Raw genomic sequence first — 21,408 nt, 5'->3', positions numbered from 1 at the left:
TGTTACCCGCTGAGGGTGTTTCCCTGCCCAGTCTGACAATGCCAGCACTGATTGGATAGTGTCAGACAGTGCAGAGACACCCCCTCAACTGGTACCCAATGACTGCTGCCAAATCATTTATAACCCTCTATTAGGAATAATAGAGGAATGGTAGAACATAGAGGCCTACGAATAGCTGCTCCAGAAAAGTTATTACGTGAGGATGCACAGAGTTATCAAAACAGACATTTCAGGAGAGGGGCCCTCTGAGAGCGTGAACCCATGGTCCAGAGCGGAGCTCGTCGCTGGACCTGATGCGCAGCGTGCCGTCACCGCTGCCGGCCAATCTGTGGTGACTTGTTCCTACACAGGTCACTACTGAGGCCACTGATTGACCTGCATGTAGATGGCAGATTCCGATCCGGCAGCTTGGCGCTGAACCCGAAGCACTCGTAACAGTTTTTTCCCCCAACTTTGGCACCCTGCCACCAACCGTTCCCGGAGAACCCCTTTAAAGGGAACCTGTCACCAGGATTTTGTGTATAAGGCTGAGGACATGGGCTGCTAGATGGCCGCTAGCACATCTGCAACACCCAGTCCCCGTAGCTCTGTGTGCTTTTATTGTGTCAAAAAACTGATTTGATACATATGCAAATTAACCTGAGATGAGTCCTGTATGTGAGATGAGTCAGGGACAGGACTCATCTCAGGTTAATTTGCATATGTATCAAATCGGTTTTTTTTACACAATAAAAGCTCACAGAGCTATGGGGACTGGGTATTGCGGGTGTGCTAGCGGCCATCTAGCAGCCCATGTCCTCAGCCTTATACACAAAATCCTGGTGACAGGTTCCCTTTAATCCCCCAAGCGATGAATTTGCTCAGGCAGAGTCTATGCTGCTCACCTGCTCAGGCGCTTTTACTGTGTTCACGACGCACGTGTGAACAGAGCCCTGGGGGAGTCCACACCTCGCAGTGAAATCATCTTTTTTGCCACAATTTTGCTAAATAAAATAAAAAAGTGATATCACTGAAACCATAAAAGGCTAAACTATCGGCACAAACCAGATAAAATTCCGTTAACCATACGGTCATTCACCGCAGCGGACTAATCCGGCCCGGAATCTGCATTGCAAAGGGTGAAATGTACAGGAAAAAGTTGATGGCAGACTTGTCAGATTTGTCCATCGCAAAAAATATTGTTTGTGCCATGTGACCACGGAGCGTGAGTGAAGCGCTTGCTATTTCTCATGCTCCGTGGTCTCCCGCCGCCCGGCACCGCAATGGATCCTGTCGTCAGGACATAGTGCACATAAGCGCGAACTACGACCTGACGCTCTGTGACATCAGGTCCCAGTGCAGCGCGTGAAGAAGAGGATGGAAGATCTCTGGAGTGTCGGCAGCGCCCCTATAGGAAAGGTAAGTACGGTATTTTAGTTCACTGGCGCTGTGGCTGGGCACTGATGGCTAAGAGGGAGAGTGGGGGAACGGATGGCAGTAGGAGCAGCTGATGGCATGGGAAGCTGGTGGCACCGGGAGGAGCTGGTGGCATTGGAGGGGAAACTGATGGCACTGGGGGGAGGTGGTGGCACTGCTGCTGGGGGAACTAATGGCATTGTAGGGTGAACTGATGGCACTGGGGGAAGAACTAATGGCACTGGAGGGGGAAATGATGGCACTGGGGGAGGAACTAATAGCACTGGAGGAGGAACTGATGGCACTGGGGGAGGAACTAATAGCACTGGAGGAGGAACTGATGGCACTGGGGGAGGAACTAATAGCACTGGAGGAGGAACTGATGGCACTGGGGGAGGAACTAATGGAACAAGGGAGGGGAAATTGACGACACTGGGGGACAGGATTTGATGGCATAGGGGGGGAGCTGATGGCACGGGGGGGAGCTGATGGCACGGGGGGGAGCTGATGGCACGGGGGGGGGGGAGCTGATGGAACTGGAGGGGATCTAATGGCACTGGGGGGGCAGCTGATGGCACTGGGAGGGGGACTGATGGCACGACAGGACAGATCAGTTTTTATAGAAAACTTTTTTTAAATTAGTTTTTTCTTATTAGAGTACTTGATTAATAGTTGGATTAATCAGTAGAATACTTGATTACTCGAATAATCGATAGCTGCAGCCCTAGCTCTCACACATGGGATTTTGGTGGCGTTTTCCGCGCTTTCAGGCTTTTTTGCAGCATTTTTTATTTTTTTGTTGTAGTAAAACGCCAGCTCCACCGAAGGTCTATGGGAAGGACACACAAGCCTTGTTTGTTTTTGTTTGCTACTGGCATTTTTTTTCATTAGGTGACATTTTTAGTCTTTTTTGCGTATTTTCAAAAATGCAGCAAGCTGGCGCTCTTCCCATTTTTATCATCACTTCCTAAAAACGCCATGAAGAAATTACTTGCGTTAAGACGCTGTTGGAAAAAAAAAGCCGTAAAAAAAATGCCACAAAACAAAAAAATTCATGCGTGTTGGAATTGGGGCGTATTTGCCACGCAGGATTCTGGGTGACAACGGAAGCCATATTTGTTGTCACTTAACTTTCCTTGGGACAGCTATAGCTGAGAAACACCTGAAAATTGTTACAAAAAATGTACTGGAATTTTTTTCTAATTTTAAATAAAAATTTTAACCAGTCTTTTAGGTCTGTTCTTATGTCCATGGGCACCATTCTTTACTATACGCTACTTTATCCATATTTCTCCTATTTTTCACTTTTATTGAGTTTGCATTATCATGATTTTTTATTTTCCCGACTACCGTCTTCGTTTTTTACCTCAGAAAACCCTTGCGCAATTGCTCCAGCTTTTCCCGCCTGCCACTCAAGCCCCTGACTGGATCGCGCATGCGCCGCTTCCGCCTTCTCCCATAGGCAAGTGGCCAATCAGCGCGTGCCGATACTAATACTGCGCGATGATTGGGCGGATGTTGCGCTCAGAAGGAGGCTTGAAACGCACGGATTTGCTTTGCGGCAGGTTTATAGCACGCTGACGTTTTGCACGGACGGTGCTGTCTGAAGGTGAGAAGTTAACCCTTAGCCTTCTTTTCTAGGTGACCCTAAAAATCATCATCTAGGGGCTTATTACGAGTCAGGAGGAGGACGAGGTGATGTGATTTTATCATGCCCCTAGGATTTGTTCCTAAGACCCTCCATTTGTGATGTGATTAATATCACCCTCTAATAGTCTGACCCTAGTGACCCCTATTTGTACATTTTTTATTTGGGAGTTTTTTATTTTTTAAGTCTTTGCTGCCATAGAAATCCATTGGCGTGTTTCGGGGGCGACATTGAAATCTCTGAGCCCTGATCTAACTGCTTTGATGCCGCAGTCGTTATTTATTGTGACATCTAAGGGGTTAACCCGTCAGTCACGTAGCTAGCCCTGAGCCTGACCATTGCAGTAAAGTGTCAGCTGGACGGTACCTCTCGGGGCTCCCCTCCCAAGCCCAAACCGTGCGGGGAATGGGCATTAAAGGGGTCCTCCGGGAGTAGAACGCTGATAGCCTATCCTCCTCAGGGTAGGTCCTCAACATCTGATCAGTGGGGGTCCGACTCTGGGCTCTCCGCTGAGGCGGTGCTACGTGAATGCTGCGGCCAATGACGTCACAAGGTCAGTCCCAGGCCACTGTACTGTGAGGAGTCCGCTTACTGTAGCACTGCGGCCTCTTCAAACCGCCAAAAAGTAGGTATGCGAGGCGTCCGACCCCTTACTGATCAGATATTGAGGTTAGGTCATAAATAGTGTACTTTAGGTCACCCACCTACGGCAGGAAGGGGGGGGGGGGGTTAAAGGAATTTTACAGAAACTTCTTGAAATAAAATGGCCGCCCTCACCCTTTCTCTCTTGCAGTAAGCCACCAATGGGGCTGCTTCAGAATCTCGCCCGCGGCTTCGTCCGGGGATCCGACCGAATGGCCAAAATCACTAGCAAAATGGGACCTAACTCCTTCAACAGGGGTAGAGGAGCCAAGAGGGTGGGCTTCCTGACCTCCAACAAGAAGTTTGTCCGAGTGAAGGAGATGGTGCCCGAATTCATAGTCCCGGACCTGAGCGGCTTCAAGCTGCGGCCGTACGTCTCCTACAAGGTTCCGGCCGTGACCGAGGAAAAGATGACCGCCAAGAAACTGTTCCTGGAAACCGCCGCTCCGGCCATACAGAAGGACATTGAGAGCGGCACCTTCGATCCCAATAACCTGGAAAAGTACGGATTCGAACCCACCCAAGAAGGCAAATTATTCCAGCTGTACCCAAAGAATTACGTCCAGTAGCCGCGATCGGACTGCGATAGTTAACCCCATGTTATAGCGCTGAGTTTGGTAATTAAACGGAAAATACCTAACACGGCCAACACCGATTTATTAATGCGGAAACCATAGCCAGCCAGGCATCTCCCCTGGAGCGGCCAGGAGTACTACAGCTCTGATCAGGTGACCGGCCGTCCAGAGCGAGAGCCGCTGACCGGTGACTCGGAGGGAGGGCCCCCCCCCCCCATTGATGGTGGCCATATCTCCTAATACAGGGGTCAGCAGCCTCCTGTTATGAAACTACAACTCCCAGGATTCTCCTTCCACTTCTATGGGAGAACAGACAAGTAAGGCCTCTTGCACACTACCATGTGCTGGCCGGGCCCGTGCTGCGGACAGCAAATGGTTCGCAATGCACGGGCACTGACCGTGGGGCAGCCACATGTGGATTGCGGACCCATTCACTTGGAAGGGGTCCGTTGCGCAAAAAGATAGAACAAGTTCGATTTTTTTAGCGGAGGGGAACCCCACGTTACTCCAGATTTGCGGACCCATTTGAGTGAATGGGCACACAGCCGGTGCCCTGTGTATTGTGGACCGCCCGCCGTATGCCGCCACGAGAGCACTACGGCCGTGTGAAAGAAGCCTAAGTGTGCATGCTGTGAGTTGCAGTTTTCACAGCAGCTGGAGTGGCGATGTTTGCTGACCCGCACTTCTCTCTAGAACAGGGACCCCAAAGTGAACGAGAGCAGGCTGCGCATGCGCTGAATACTCTCTATTCACTATTATTGGAGTTCCCAAATTGCAGAGCAAGCGCAGCCACAGCTCCATTCGCCTGCACAGCTGTTCTCCGTGCACTTTGGGGGGGTCCTGTTCTAGAAATAAGTGTGGGTGTCTGAGGTGAGACAACCCCATTAATCTCCCACAGTTATAGATAAGGTAAGGACATCAGTTTCAGACTGGTGGGGGTCCAACTCTCGGACGCTTGGCTGTCTATATAGCGGCGCCCCCCACTGGTCAGATATTGAGGGCTCACCCCAAGGATCAGCCATCAGCAGTACATGGCTCCTGCACAAAGCTCTGTTATGGGGTCCGGCCAATGAACCCTTTATATTTCCACAAGGCACAACTGCCCTGCAGCCAAACTGTGTGGCAGGGACCAGCAACCTTCGTCACTCCAGCTGCTGTGAAACTACAACTCCCAGCATGCAAACATGCTCGGCTGTTTGTCTAAGGCCCCATGCACACGGCCGTGTTTCACAGCCGTGTGCGGGCCGTGGAACCGCGGCCTGGATCCCTCCTGAGAGCAGGAGCGCACGGCGTCACTGGTTGCTATGACGCCGTGCGCTCCCTGCTGCCGCCGCAATACAGTAATACACTGGTATGATCTATACCAGTGTATTACTGTACTGTGCCGGCAGCAGGGAGCGCACGGCGTCATAGCAACCAGTGACGCCGTGTGCTCCTGCTCTCAGGAGGGATCCAGGCCGCGGTTCCACGGCCCGCACACGGCTGTGAAACACGGCCGTGTGCATGGGGCCTAACTCCCATAGAAGTGCATGGAGCATTCTGGGAGTTGTAGTTTTAGAACACCTGGAGTGCTCCGCTGCAGATTCTGGTGGATATCTGTAGCTGCAATGTAACGTCACATCCAATCAATGTCTGCCGCAGTGTTGGCAGGAATTGCTTAACCCCTTCTACCCTGGGCTAGTCTTCACCTTCCTGCCCAGGCCTGTCTTTTCGCTTTATGTTGTAATAATTTTGGAATAGTTTTACTTATCTGACTGATACTGAGATCGCTTTCCGGTGACACATTGTACTTCATAGTTAATACGGTTGAAAAAAAGACATAAGTCCATCAAGTTCAACCAAGGGATCGGTGGGGACGTGAATCCCAGAAGGAAGTGAGACTCAGATTTCTACACGTTTTCATAAGTATTAGGCCTCATGCACACGAACGTGGTTTGGGTCCGCATCCGAGACGCAGTTTTTGCGGCTCGGGTGTGGCCCCATTCACTTCAACGGGGCCGCAAAAGATGCGAACAGCACTCCGTGTGCTGTCCGCATCCGTTGCTCCGTTCTGTAGCCCCACAAATAAAATAGAACATGTCCTACACTTGTCCGTTGTTACAATGGATCCGCAAAAAAAAACTGATGCCATACAGATGTCATCCTTCTTTTTTTTTTTTTGGCGGACCGCAAAACACATACGGTCGTGTGCATCTAGCCTTAATGTCTTTTACTTTTAAAGGGCTTCTGTCCCCCCCCCCCCATTTAGCAATTTTCAGTATCGGACATTAGCTATTTGCTAATGTCAGTTGAGTCCATATATATCACTGTTACCTGTCTCTGTGCTGTAAATTCAGTAAAAATCGTACTTTTATAATATGCAAATTATTAAATTACTTCACTACCAGCAACTTGGGCGGTTACTTGCTCGGACTATAAACACGCCCCCTCCTCCACTTGATAGACAGGGCCAGCGAGCGCTCTCCTCCTCCCGTTGGCCCTGTCTGCCCATGAAATCCCGTGCCTGCGCTGATGACGTCACACCCGGAAAATAAGCAGCTAAATGGGGGGTGACGGAAGCTTTTTAAGAATTCTTCTAAACCCTTTTTGAAACTGTCCCCTGTTCCTGCTGTGACCACGTCCTGAGGAGTCTATTCCACAGGTTCTCAGTTCTTACAGTAAAGAAGCTTTGACGCTTCCGGAGACTGAACTTCTTCTTCTCCAGTCGGAGGCAGCGCTCCCTTTTGAGCACATTTTACATGGAACAGTTTTTCACCGTATTTTTTTGTCCAGGCTACTACTCACCTCTATTACATCCACAGCCGCCCCTCTGTCCAGGCTTCTACTCGCCTCACTACATCCACAGCCGCCCCTCTGTCCAGGCTACTACTCACCTCACTACATCCACAGCCGCCCCTCTGTCCAGGCTTCTACTCACCTCACTACATCCACAGCCGCCCCTCTGTCCAGGCTTCTACTCACCTCACTACATCCACAGCCGCCCCTCTGTCCAGGCTACTACTCACCTCACTACATCAACAGCCGCCCCTCTGTCCAGGCTACTACTCACCTCACTACATCCACAGCCGCCCCTCTGTCCAGGCTACTACTCACCTCACTACATCCACAGCCGCCCCTCTGTCCAGGCTACTACTCACCTCACTACATAAACAGCCGCCCCTCTGTCCAGGATACTACTCACCTCACTACATAAACAGCCGCCCCTCTGTCCAGGCTACTACTCACCTCACTACATCCACAGCTGCCCCTCTGTCCAGGCTACTACTCACTTCACTACATCCACAGCGGCCCCTTTGTCCAGGCTTCTACTCACCTCACTACATCCACAGCCGCCCCTCTGTCCAGGCTTCTACTCACCTCACTACATCCACAGCCGCCCCTCTGTCCAGGCTACTACGCTCCTCACTACATCCACAGCCGCCCCTCTGTCCAGGCTACTACTCACCTCACTACATCCACAGCCGCCCCTCTGTCCAGGCTACTATTCACCTCACTACATCCACAGCCGCCCCTCTGTCCAGGCTACTACTCACCTCACTACATCCACAGCCGCCCCTCTGTCCAGGCTACTATTCACCTCACTACATCCACAGCCGCCCCTCTGTCCAGGCTACTACTCACCTCACTACATCCACAGCCACCCCTCTGTCCAGGCTACTACTCACCTCACTACATCCAGAGCCGCCCCTCTGTCCAGGCTACTACTCACCTCACTACATCCACAGCCGCCCCTCTGTCCAGGCTTCTACTCGCCTCACTACATCCACAGCCGCCCCTCTGTCCAGGCTTCTACTCACCTCACTACATCCACAGCCGCCCCTCTGTCCAGGCTACTATTCACCTCACTACATCCACAGCCGCCCCTCTGTCCAGGCTACTACTCACCTCACTACATCCACAGCCGCCCCTCTGTCCAGGCTACTACTCACCTCACTACATCCACAGCCGCCCCTCTGTCCAGGCTACTACTCGCCTAACTACATCCACAACCGCCCCTCTGTCCAGGCTACTACTCCCCTCACTACATCCACAGCCGCCCCTCTGTCCAGGCTACTACTCCCCTCACTACATCTACAGCCGCCCCTCTGTCCAGGCTACTACTTACCTCACTACATCCACAGCCGCCCCTCTGTCCAGGCTACTACTCACCTCACTACATCCACAGCCGCCCCTCTGTCCAGGCTACTACTGACCTCACTACATCCACAGCTGCCCCTCTGTCCAGGCTTCTACTCACCTCACTACATCCACAGCTGCCCCTCTGTCCAGGCTACTACTCACCTCACTACATCCACAGCCGCCCCTCTGTCCAGGCTTCTACTCACCTCACTACATCTACAGCCGCCCCTCTGTCCAGGCTACTACTTACCTCACTACATCCACAGCCGCCCCTCTGTCCAGGCTACTACTCACCTCACTACATCCACAGCCGCCCCTCTGTCCAGGCTACTACTCACCTCACTACATCCACAGCCGCCCCTCTGTCCAGGCTACTACTCACCTCACTACATCCACAGCCGCCCCTCTGTCCAGGCTACTACTCACCTCACTACATCCACAGCCGCCCCTCTGTCCAGGCTACTACTCACCTCACTACATCCACAGCCGCCCCTCTGTCCAGGCTTCTACTCACCTCACTACATCCACAGCCGCCCCTCTGTTCAGGCTTCTACTTACCTCCTCATAAAAACAAATCAGGTTAGTCTGACAACTTCTGTCCTTGGTAAACCCATGTTGGTTGTCACTTATAATATTATTTATAGTCACATACTCCTGTATATAGTCCTTTTAAGAGTCTTTCCAACATTTTTCCCTCAACAGAAGTTAAACTAACTGGTCTGAAATTACATGTAGAGGACCAAGACCCATTTTTGAATATGGGCACCACATTTGCCTTGTGCCAATCACTTGGCCCTGTACCAGTCCCTAGAGAATCTTTAAATATTATAAACGGGGGCACAGCAATGACTGAACTGAGCTCTGTAAGCACTCTTGGGTGTTATCCATCTGGACCCGGAGCCTTGTTCACATTTACCTTTTATTTAACTTCTCTTGGACCATATCTACAGCCAATTGAGTATATCACTAGATGTACTAACAGCCCCAGCACCACAGGTATCCGCTCCTTTCTCTTCATGTTAACGGTAAATTTGGGGCAATATTTGTTTCCTTTTACTTATTGAAAAAAAAATCTGAATTTTGTAAAATTTGAACTGTTAAGACAGACACAAATACCTCACAATAGTTATCAATCAACATTCCCCGAATGTCTACTTTATGTCGGCATCATTTTGTAAATGTAATTTTATTTTTTAGGACGTTAGAAGGCTTAGAATTTTAAAAGCAATTTTTTTCTAATTTTCACCTTTTTTTTTTTTTTTCCCCACCACGAATTCAGTTATAAAGTGATTTTGAGGGGCTCAAGTAATAGAAACCACCCATGATTGACTCCAGTTTATAAACTGCACCCCTAAAATTATTCAAAACGGTTGGTACCAACTTTGTTAATCCTTGAAGTGTTTCACAAGAAATAAAGGAAAATGGAGGTAAAATTTCAAAATTTAATTTTTTGGGCAGATTTTTTTTATGTTAATACATCTTTTTTTTTTTTTCTCTTGCAACACAGCAAGGGTTCACAGCAAAATAAACCTCAATATGCATGACTCTGATTCTGCCGTTTACAGGAACACCGCACATGTGGTCGTAAACTGCTGTATGGGCACGTGGCAGTGGTCAGAAGGGAAGGAGTGCCATATGGTTTAGTTGAAATGGTTTTTTGAGCGCCATGTTGTATCTGAAGAGACCCTGAGTTACCCTTACAGTGGAATGCCCAAAAAGTGACCCCCATTTTGGAAACCACCCCTCAAGAAATGTATTAAGGGGTGTACTCAGCACTTTGACCCCACAGGTGTTTATAGAATTTAGAAACACTTGGCTGTGCAAATGAAACATTTCATTTCTTCCAATAAAATATTGCTTTAGCCCCAAATTTTTTATTTTCACAGGGGTTAAGAGGAGAAAAAGCCATTACCCGTTTTCTCCTCAATACAGCAACACTCCATATGTGGTGGTAAACTGCTGTGGGGGCACACCGCAGGACTCAAAAGGGAAGGAGCGCCATATGGCTTTTACAGCTTTTGATGGATTGGCTTACGGGCACCATGTTGTTATTGAACAGTCTCTGAATCCCCCCCCCCCCCCCCCCCCCCCAATCAGATATAGACTGACCGAGGATAGATCATCAATACGGAACTCCAGGAAAATCCCTTTAAGGTTGGTTTGCGGGTGCCCCCTGGGTCATGGGGGAAAATTAATTTCAATCTCATCCACTTAGCTTTTCTACACACAATTTCACTACGGAAAATCAACAGCTCTTGAGCCACTCGTGGCGTAAAATTTTATGGTGTATTTGTCCGTGGCTTAAAATTAAGCCACGTGTGAATCCACCCAAAGGCTGTCTGCCTGAGGTCTTCTATCCAGGGGTACTGGACCACTGGTGGTAACCCCTTTGAACCTTCATGTATGAGACCCGTCCACGGCTCAGGGTTTCATGGACAGAGGAACATTTATTTATTTTTCTTAAAAAAATTCATATATATACACACGACCGGATGCTGCTGGGTGCTTGGAATATCGCCAGTAACGGCTGCTGGTATACGGCCTCCGATGTTACTTGTCATGCAATCGGATGCCGCTCTCGTCCATGGAGGCAAGTATCATTATTGCTGATTTCTGTGCGGGGTCCTGATTTACGTTTTTTTCTTTAAGGAGACCTAAAGGAACAAATGAAAATGGGAGATAATAAAATGGAGTAGCCTCTAAGGCCTCTTCCACACGAAAGTCTTTTCATTCCGTTTTTTTTGCGACACGTATACGGAACCATTTCAATGGGTCCACAAAAAAACGGAAGTTTTACTCTGTGTGCATTCCGTTTCCGTATTTCTGTTCCGCAAAAAAAAATAGAACATGTCCTATTATTGTCCGCATTACAGACAAGGATAGAACTGTTCTATTAGGGGCCCTCTGTTCCGTTCCGAAAAATATGGAATGCACACGGATGTCATCCGTGTTTTTTTGCAGATCGCAAAATACATTCGGTCATGTGCAAGAGGCCTAATCCTGTACAACTGACTGCACGAAAGGCTGTTCTACTTAAAACTGCGCTGTAGAATGAATACTTAGACTGTGCTCCCTCCCATTTTAGGTTTGTTAAAGGCTATAGACACTTTCAGGGCAATTTTTCAATTGGTCTTTATTAAAAATGGTCAGCCATTTTTGAGATACAAGGGTTAAAAAATCAGTTTATTTGCAGAATGTCTCAGACTTATGTCAGCTGACGGCTCATGTGTAGCTCTGATCTCCTGACCTCATAAACGCTCATTATACCTAAACAATACGGCTTAGGCCTCTTTCACACTTGCGTTGTCCGGATCCGGCGTGTACTCCACTTGCCGGAATTACACGCCGGATCCGGAAAAACGCAAGTGTACTGAAAGCATTTGAAGACGGATCCGTCTTCAAAATGCTTTCAGTGTTACTATGGCAGCCAGGACGCTATTAAAGTCCTGGTTGCCATAGTAGGAGCGGGGGAGCGGCATACTTACAGTCCGCGCGGCTCCAGAATGACGTCAGAGCGCCCCATGCGCATGGATGACGTGCCATGCGATCACGTCATCCATGTGCGTGGGGCGCCCTGAGGTCACTCTGGAGCGCCCCGGGAGCCGCACAGACGGTAAGTATGCTGCTAAACTTTACCATGGCTGCCAGGACTTTAGCGTCCCGGCAGCCATGGTAACCATTCAGAAAAAGCTAAACGTCGGATCCGGCAATGCGCCGAAACGACGTTTAGCTTAAGGCCGGATCCGGATCAATGCCTTTCAATGGCCATTCATTCCGGATCCGGCCTTGCGGCAAGTGTTCAGGATTTTTGGCCGGAGCAAAAAGCGCAGCATGCTGCGGTATTTTCTCCGGCCAAAAAACGTTCCGTTCCGGAACTGAAGACATCCTGAACGGATTTCTCTCCATTCAGAATGCATTAGGATAAAACTGATCAGGATTCTTCCGGCATAGAGCCCCGACGACGGAACTCTATGCCGGAAGACAAGAACACAGGTGTGAAAGAGCCCATAAATGAGTGTTTATGAGAGAAGAGCTACACATGAGCAGTCAGCTGACAGAATTCGGAAGAGACATTCTGCAAATAGTTTTTTTTAACCCCTGTATCTCAAAAACGGTGAACATTTGTAATAAAAGCCCAAGCCCAAAATGAGTAAAAAAAAGTTACTCCCCTCGAAATGTAGTTTTAGCGCGTGCCCCCCCATCCCTCATCTTAGTGCCCCCAGATTAGACCTTCATAGAACCCTATGGTGATCTAAATTCAGTTCACATAAACCAGGGGAGGGTTGGGGGGCTTGGCGGGTCGTAGGGCCTTAATATGGGTGCTCATATGTGCACATGAAAACAAAAACGCACCTCAGGAGGTAGACCATTGTAACGACCGGTGGGCGGCAGTGGATGGTCACTCCGCAGGGTTTAGTCTCTGGGATTGCCACCGCCAGACATGTAAAACGTGGTCATAAAAGGAGCACGTGGCCAGCAGGTCAGTCTGCGCTTGTCCGGGGACCCCAGTAACCGGACGGTCGTCGGTCGTTCCGCTCGGTTCCGGCACGTATCCTCCAGAGTCGTCTTCCAGGACGACGTCGAAGCTGGCGGTGGGCGACTCGTAGAAGATTTTCAGGTTCTGCATCGATTGCGCCAGCTTCTGACTGCCGACAGGATCCGACTCCACCGCCTTTAAGGACTCCAGTTCTGGACTGGGCACGGAGGCATCCGGAAGTAACGCTCTGGACCAATCGGCTCCGTAGGCCAAGGAGTTGTGGAGGACGTACGAAGACAGGATGGGGCAACCACCTAGAGGGCGGCAAAGTGCAATTCATGAAGAATGTGGGGCTAACTGAATCCGGTTCTCCTAATGCTGGGGCTTACCGGAGCCGGAGTCCAGGATGTGGAAGCCACTGTGCATACAAGCGGCCAGCAGGAGGGCGCTGTCTGTGGGGTGCCACTTCAGCCGCCAGACTCCTCCCTGTACATGGGTGTCGGATGTCGGTTGCTTCATTTGCCTTAAGTCCCAAACAAGAACGTGCTCGTCATAACTAGGGTCCAAAATGGGACAGGCTTAGAATACAGGCACGTGGGGAGGATTTACCATTGCGGATTTTACCGTGAATCCGCCATGTGTTACTTGTAGATTTATCGCGAGGTGTGAAATCCGCAGCATAACCTGACACGCTGTGGATTTAAAGGCTATGGACATCTTCGGGGCATTTTACTCATTTTGGGCTAAAATATTTTTTTTCAATTGGTCTTCATCAAACATTTACAGCGGTTTTTGTGATACGCGGGGTTTAAAATCAGTCTGTTTGCAGATGTCGCTCCTGAGTTTCGTTAACTGACGGCTCATGTGAAGCCTTACCTCTGATCTCCTGACCTCATTATTGCTAAACTCTCTTCAAACTGATTTAAGCCATGTTCTTATGAGGTCAGGGTATGGGAGATAAGGCTTCACATGAGCCATCAGGTGATGGAACTCAGGAACGACAGTTTGCAAAGAGACCGGTTTATAACCTCCATGTATCACAAAAACTGCTGACATTTTTTAATAAAGACCAATTGAAAGATTTAATTTTTTTTGTAAATGACCAAAAGGAGTAAAATGCATAAAAAAATTCCCAAAGGTGTCCATAGCCTTTTAATTCTACATCGCAGGTCAATTTCCACCCCTATTTTTCTGCAGTGTAGGGGTAACATTTTGTAAAATGTCAACCACTTGTTGGTATTGTAATACGCTGCAGATATTCCACGGGAGAAAACCCGCCACATGTGAACATGTCCTTAATAAAACATTGGGGATTTTCTTCCATTCTTCGTATTTAATACTCAAGTCAGACATCGCCACCTACTGGTCATGTATGACTATGGCATATCCTGTAATAATTGCAGAACACCAGCAGGTGGCGCTATAATAATATACATTTTATTTAATTTTTTTAATAGTGGACATGTCAGCCAATGCACAGAGTCTATTATGTGGGGCTGGCACACACTGCTCACCTTCCCGTAGCCAAAACATGTTCCCGATGAGGGTTACTCTGGATGCTGCACACTCCCATTGAATGCCTGTGAGAAATAAAACTGATTATATAGGTTGTCCAAGATTGGCTGCTTTCTTAAAAACATAAAACAGCGCCACCCCTGACCACAGGTTGCGTGTGGTATTGCAGCTCAACCTATTAACTCTAATGGAGCGGAGCTGCCATACCGATCACCACCCATGGACTGGTGTGGCTGCGCTGTTTGTAAAATAAGGCAGCCATGTTCTTCTAATCCTGGACAGCCTTTACTGGGGGGGGTCCTACCTTTTGCTGGTAAATACTGGGATGTCCGGTGTCGCTCTGGTGTCCCATCCTCTCAGCAGACAGTCATCTCCCCCTGGAATCAGGGACACGCACAGATCGTTAGCCTTGGCGCAAAAAGGGAAGGGGTAGCAATTACCTAGAGCAGGGATCAGCAACCTCTGGCACTCCAGCTGTTATGGAACTACAACTCCCATAGTGCCCCATTCACTTTTATAGGAGTTAGAAGAACAGCCAAGCATGTTGCATGCTGGGAGTTGTAGTTTCACAGCAGATTCCCATCCCAGAGCGAGCAGAGGTTGCCATGGGAATCGGCTCTGCGCCACTTTCACCAATTTCCCTCATATTGGGCCAGACCTGAGTAGATGATGTCACAGTTCCAGTAGTTGAAGGCGGCGATCCAGGCCTCGAAGTCGTGTGCCTTCCACTGACACGTGACGTCCACGGACGCCGCCGACTCTTCCACGTGCAGAAGGCTGAGCCTGCCCCGAGAGTCGCTGCAGATGATCTTCACAGGAGAAGTGCTGCGGCGGCGGGAGAAAAATCAGAGAAACGTTACGACGATTCATCGGCGGCGGCCATCCGGAAAACGGCGGTGCAGGGTCTCACCTCTCTCTCCTTCCTGTGGACCAGTCAAGGGATAGAGCCAGGCACTCGTCACCCAAATCCGCGCTGCACACGGGCTGCACTCTGGAGCTTTCCTACTGGAAGAACACGGAGACACTGCCGAGGAGAGCCGGCAAAAACAGCGCCACTGCCACCAACAGGGTACGTGTGGTACTGCACCTCAGGCCCATTCAATTCAATGGAATCTAGTGCACAGTGCCTGATCCCGCTACTCTCAATGGCCGGTTTATGGTACTTAAAGGGGTCCTTACGTATTCTAATATTTCTATATACACCTGTCACACATACGGATATGTTTTGGCAGATGTTGACATCAGTCACCTGCAACGTTTAAAGGGGTTAGCCCCCTTTTATTGGTAGGTGATAAATGCATGATCACTGGGGGTCTGATCACTAGGACAGGGGTGGTCCCTGAGCCCTATGTGTGAATAGTGCCTGCATGACCACCGCTCCATTCACCGCCTATGGGGCGGCCGAGTACAAAGCTCCACCTATAAAAAACGGATTGATCTACGCCACTCAGGGAGCTTAGGACCCCGATCCTCCTGACCAGTGGGGGATCCCACCAATCAGATACCTGTGGACAGGAGATAAGTGTGTATCCTGAGATGACCCCTTTAAGGACTATAACCCCCAGCATGACTGCACATCCCCTAGAGCAGGCATCCTCAAACTGCGGCCCTCCAGCTGTTGCAAAACTACAACTCCCAGCATGCCCGAACAGCCTACAGGTATCAGCCTACAGCAGGGCATTGTGGGAGTTGTAGTTTTACAACAGCTGGAGGGCCGCACGTTGAGGATGCCTGCCCTATAGTCTGGCCCTGGACTCCGGTGACGCTTTGCTCCTATATTCCTGCCTGAGGTCTTGATTTCGGGCACTTACCTTTTGGCCTTGTAATCTATACAGCTCCAGGACGCCCTTGGCATTGGCGACACCCAGAACGGGGCTCTCAGAGAGCGGAACGTGGCACCTGAGAAGACAGAATAGCGCACTGGTCATACATAAATCGGATCACATTGCTCTCTATGCTGCTGATAGCCTTAAAGGGGTTGTCCAGGATTTTGATATCGATGGCCTACCCTTCCATTAATATCAGATAGGCGGGGTCCGACACCCTGCACCCCAGACTGGCGGGGTCCGACACCCTGCACCCCACTGATCCGCTATAAATCTGGTGCCATTTACTTCAATGGCAGGAAAGCTGCAGTTTCCGGCTCTGTCCACTACATGGAGCTGTGTAGTTTTGTCGCCGGAGCTGCCCCCAAACAGAAGATCAGCGGGGGTGCAGGGTGTTGGACCCCACCGATCAGATATTGATGGACTACTTTGAGGATATCAAAATCCTGGATAACCCATTACCCAAAATCACTCAGGTCCCACCTCTAGAGAGTGGCGTTCCCCCGATCCCATCCAAGCGTCCCCCTATGCATTCAATGCAGCCTGGATGAGGAGGACCACGACCCCCTTGATGGGATGGGGACCTCTGTTTTTAGGATAGGTGCAGTTCCTAAAACTGGGACCTGCATCTATAAGACGTTTAGGCCACAAAAGCCTAAAATAGGGAAACCCCTTTAAGCTTGATCCTTCTGCTTGCTGTCAGTGAACAGCTGAGAAGCCCACCCTGATCCCCTCAGACAATCAGCCGCCGGAGGTAATGAAAGATGTTTTCATTCACTGATAGTGCGCAGAGGTCTTAGAGAAATGGATTTTTCACTACACACAGAGAGGCAGAGTACTGGGGGGGGGGGTCTGTGAAAGCGGGGGGACGTACGGAAGCCGCGCTGCTCACCACTTCATGTCCAGTATGGCGGCTGTCTCTATCTTCTGAACCTCGGTCACTGGAGAAAAGAACTGCTGGGGGTTGTAGTGATAGAGGAGAAGGCGGCCCAGCCGCAGGTGTGGGTTGTCGCTGTCCTCTCCGCTGACCTGGGGGAGGGGAGAGCGGTATGGAGAGGAGACGCACACACGGCTTACACTATAGGACGTTATATGGCGTTATGTTCAGACTCACGTCAGGTTCTGGTTTCTTCAGCTGATACGTCCCGCAGGCCAGCACCGTCCCCCAGTCATCCAGCGGGCACCACTCCACCGCGTCCGCGCTGTACTCCGTATCAATCACCTGTAACGTCTGGGTCTTGCAGCGTCCCGCCATCGCTCGGCCTCCACATCACCCCCCTGATAACAACACCGCCGCTTATATACAAGTTATAATTAGAGGTGAGCGAATTTCGTTTACTGGTAAAAGGCGAATTGCGTTATAGATTCCGTTACCACGGACCATAACGCAATTCTGTGACGGAATGCCTTTAGAGTCCTCTCCTGCATAATGTAAACGGGACGGATCCGTTTTGCAGCCCATAGACTTCTATTATGACGGAATGAATAACGGAATCCCTCTAAAGCCATTCTGTTATGCGTTCCGTCATAGAATTGCGTTATGGTCCGTGGTAACGGAATCTATAACGCAATTCGCCTTTTACCAGTAAACTAAGGGTGAACGAATTTCAAAATATGAAATTCACTCATCTCTAGTAATAATGCTGAAGATAATGTACAGTGATGACATCACACAGAGGTTATGATACTGTATGTAATGTACAGTGATGACATCACACAGAGGTTATGATGCTGTATATAATGTACAGTGATGACATCGCACAGAGGTTATGATGCTGTATGTAATGTACAGTGATGACATCACACAGAGGTTATGATACTGTATGTAATGTACAGTGATGACATCACACAGAGGTTATGATACTGAATATAGTGTACAGTGATGACATCACACAGAGGTTATGATACTGAATATAGTGTACAGTGATGACATCACAGAGGTTATGATGCTGTATATAATGTACAGAGATGACATCACACAGAGGTTATGATACTGTATGTAATGTACAGTGATGACATCAGACAGAGGTTATTAAGCTGTATATAATGTACAGTGGTGACATCAGACAGAGGTGTCATGCAGAAGTTATCATACCATACCTTTTGCACTAATGACGTCACACTGCCTACCACAGAGAAGTTATAATACTAAACAGAACGTACAATGATGACGTCACAGACAGCCACACTCACCAGCATGCAGCACGTACAGAATCCTGAACTCGGCAACTACTTCCGGGTCGACTACACAAGAGGCTCCGCCTCCACAGAGAAATGATGGACAACAGCCTCGTCCAATAGCGTTTCGCCTCTCCTGATTGGCTGATTTTGATCACATGGCTATTATCCGTCTTTACTGAATGAGACTAACCAATTGTCTCCATTCAACAGGATTTCACAGAGAGGTCACGTCACCCGGGCAGGCTGAGCCTTGTAGTTCCACAAGAGTTGACATTTCCAGAAGCAATATTGAAATTGATTCAGATAAACTCTACAGCCCTCCAACAATGACATATCACATCCATTCTCCTTCCCTGTGTATCCATCAGAAAACTTTAACCTCCAGAGCTGCAATCACTGTTCTGCTGATACAGTCACTGTGTACATACAATACATTACTTATCCTGTACTGGACCTGAGTTACATCCTGTATTATACCCCAGAGCTGCACTCACTATTCTGCTGGTGCAGTCACTGTGCACATACATTACTTATCCTGTACTGGACCTGAGTTACATCCTGTATTATACCCCAGAGCTGCACTCACTATTCTGCTGGTGCAGTCACTGTGTACATACATTACTTATCCTGTACTGATCCTGAGTTACATCCTGTATTATACTCCAGAGCTGCACTCACTATTCTGCTGCTGCAGTCACTGTGTACATACATTACTTATCCTGTACTGATCCTGAGTTACATCCTGTATTATACTCCAGAGCTGCACTCACTATTCTGCTGGTGCAGTCACTGTGTACATACATTACTTATCCTGTACTGATCCTGAGTTACATCCTGTATTATACTCCAGAGCTGCACTCACTATTCTGCTGGTGCAGTCACTGTGTACATACAGTCAGGTCCATAAATATTGGGACATGGACACAATTCTAACATGTTGGGCTCTATACACCACCACAATGGGTTTGAAATGAGACGGACAAGATGTGCTTTACCTGCAGACTGTCGGCTTTACCTGCAGACCGTCGGCTTTACCTGCAGACCGTCGGCTTTACCTGCAGACTGTCAGCTTTACCCGCAGACTGTCAGCTGTAATCTGAGGTATTTACATCCAGATCAGGTGAACGGTGCAGGAATTACAGCAGTTTGCATCTGTGCCTCCCACTTGTTAAGGGACCAGAAGTAATGGGACAGAATAATAATCATAAATCAAACTTTCCCTTTTTAATACTTGGTTGCGAATCCTTTGCAGTCAATTACAGCCTGAAGTCTGGAACGCATAGACATCCCCAGACGCTGGTCTCATCCCTGGTGACACTCTGCCCGGCCTCTACTGCAGCTGTCTTCAGTTCCTGCTTGTTCTTGGGGCATTTTCCCTTCAGTTTTGTCTTCAGGAGGTGAAATGCAGCTCAATCAGATTCAGGTCCGGGGATTGACTCGGCCATTGCAGAACATTCCACTTCTTTCCCTTAAACTCTTTGGTTGCTTTTGCAGTATGCTTTGGGTCATTGTCCATCTGCACTGTGAAGCGCCGTCCAATGAGTTCTGAAGCATTCGGCTGAATATGAGCAGATAATATTGCCCGAAACACTTCAGAATTCATCCTGCTGCTTTTGTCAGCAGTCACATCATCAATAAATACCAGAGAAGCAGTTCCATTGGCAGCCATACATGCCCAGGCCATGACACTACCACCACCATGCTTCACTGATGAGGTGGTATGCTTAGGATCATGAGCAGCTCCTTTCCTTCTCCATACGCTTCTCCTCCCATCACTCTGGTACAAGTTGATCTTGGTCTCATGTCCATAGGATGTTGTTTCTGAACTGTAAAGGCTTTTTTAGATGTCGTTTGGCAAACTCTAATCTGGCCTTCCTGTTTTTGAGGCTCAGCAATGGTTTCCATCTTGTGGTGAACCCTCTGTATTCACTCTGGTGAAGTCTTCTCCTGATTGTTGACTCTGACACACATCCACCTACCTCCTGCAGAGTGTTCTTCATCTGGCCAACTGTTGTGAAGGGTGTTTTCTTCACCAGGGAAAGAATTCTTCGCTCATCCACCACAGTTGTTTTCCGTGGTCTTCCGGGTCTTTTGGTGTTGCTGAGCTCACCGGTGCGTTCCTTCTCTTTAAGAATGTTCCAAACAGTTGTTTTGGCCGCGCCTAATGTTTTTGCTATCTCTCTGATGGGTTTGTTGTGTTTTTTCAGCCTAATGATGGCTTCACTGATGGTGACAGCTCTTTGGATCTCATCTTGGGAGTTGACAGCAACAGATTCCAAATGCAGATAGCAGACTGGAAATGACCTCTGGACCTTTTATCTGCTCATTGTAATTGGGATAATGAGGGAATAACACACACCGGCCATGGAGCAGCCGAGAAGCCAAGTGTCCCATTACTTCTGGTCCCTTAACAAGTGGGAGGCACAGATGCAAACTGCTGTAATTCCTGCACCGTTCACCTGATTGGATGTAAATACCTCAAATTACAGCTGACAGTCTGCAGGTACAGCTGACAGTCTGCAGGTAAAGCTGACAGTCTGCGGGTAAAGCTGACAGTCTGCAGGTAAAGCACATCTTGTCCGCTTCATTTCAAATCCATTGTGGTGGTGTACAGAGCCAAACATGTTAGAATTGTGTCCATGTCCCAACATTTATGGACCTGACTGTACATTACGTGTTCTGATCCTCCATTATACTCCAGAGCTGCATTTACAATTCTGCAGTCTTCTACACTGACATCTGCTGCTTGTTCATGGTCTTTTCTCAGGGAAGTGCACACACACAATCCCCTCTTGATCCTATCACCTTCCCGGCACTGACCCTTCACAGAGGAACACGGATGAGGATCCTCAGTCCTGGATCGGGGACTATCAGGCGTTGTGTTTGGGAGAGAGCGCAGGCTGCAGACTCTGGTTGAGGTTTCTATAACTAAGGGCTCATGCACAGGAACGTATTTTCTTTTCGTGTCCGTTCCGTTTTTTTTTGCGGACAGTACACAGAACCATTCATTTCAATGGGTCTGCAAAAAAG

The 21,408-nt window shown here is 48.9% G+C and overlaps 2 protein-coding genes across 4 annotated transcripts; one reads left to right on the top strand and one right to left on the bottom strand.

The window, feature by feature from the left end:
- The first annotated feature begins 2,900 nt into the window (after window positions 1-2,900).
- Window positions 2,901-4,490, top strand: LOC122921901 (39S ribosomal protein L41-A, mitochondrial-like). The gene is made up of 2 exons (XM_044272213.1): window positions 2,901-3,004; window positions 3,837-4,490. The coding sequence occupies exon 2, from the start codon at window positions 3,847-3,849 to the stop codon at window positions 4,252-4,254; it is 408 nt and encodes a 135-aa protein (XP_044128148.1). The 5' UTR covers window positions 2,901-3,004; window positions 3,837-3,846; the 3' UTR covers window positions 4,255-4,490.
- A 5,977-nt stretch (window positions 4,491-10,467) lies between these two features.
- Window positions 10,468-18,471, bottom strand: LOC122921741 (diphthine methyltransferase-like). Of its 3 annotated transcripts, none has more exons than XM_044271950.1 (11): window positions 18,391-18,471; window positions 17,312-17,475; window positions 17,090-17,226; window positions 16,183-16,270; window positions 15,282-15,373; window positions 15,030-15,196; window positions 14,676-14,748; window positions 14,371-14,436; window positions 13,246-13,379; window positions 12,733-13,170; window positions 10,468-11,033 (listed from the first exon to the last, which is right to left on the bottom strand). In XM_044271950.1, exons 2-10 carry the CDS (start codon window positions 17,450-17,452, stop codon window positions 12,779-12,781), a joined length of 1,290 nt encoding a protein of 429 aa, XP_044127885.1. In that variant the 5' UTR covers window positions 17,453-17,475; window positions 18,391-18,471; the 3' UTR covers window positions 10,468-11,033; window positions 12,733-12,778. The 3 variants fall into 3 exon arrangements, with proteins under 3 accessions (XP_044127885.1, XP_044127882.1, XP_044127883.1); XM_044271947.1 differs by having other exon boundaries at window positions 10,469-11,033; window positions 13,246-13,412; XM_044271948.1 differs by lacking the exon at window positions 10,468-11,033 and having other exon boundaries at window positions 12,731-13,170; window positions 13,246-13,412.
- Between the last annotated feature and the right edge of the window lie 2,937 nt (window positions 18,472-21,408).

Source organism: Bufo gargarizans, chromosome 11 (genome assembly GCF_014858855.1).
Source record: "Bufo gargarizans isolate SCDJY-AF-19 chromosome 11, ASM1485885v1, whole genome shotgun sequence".
NCBI classification, from domain to species: Eukaryota; Metazoa; Chordata; class Amphibia; order Anura; family Bufonidae; genus Bufo; species Bufo gargarizans.
The sequence above is the reverse complement of the archived record's forward strand: the minus strand, read 5'-3'. Positions and strand labels throughout refer to the sequence as shown.

Coding starts and splice junctions, on each gene's coding strand:
- LOC122921741 (XM_044271947.1), bottom strand. CDS start 17,452: ATGGCGGGACGCTGCAAGACCCAGACGTTACAGGTGATTGATACGGAG. Junction 16,271..17,089: donor GCCATACTGGACATGAAGTG/GTGAGCAGCGCG, acceptor CTGTCTTCTCAG/GTGCCACGTTCCGCTCTCTG. Junction 14,749..15,029: donor CTGTGACATCATCTACTCAG/GTCTGGCCCAAT, acceptor CCCTGATTCCAG/GGGGAGATGACTGTCTGCTG.
- LOC122921901 (XM_044272213.1), top strand. CDS start 3,847: ATGGGGCTGCTTCAGAATCTCGCCCGCGGCTTCGTCCGGGGATCCGAC.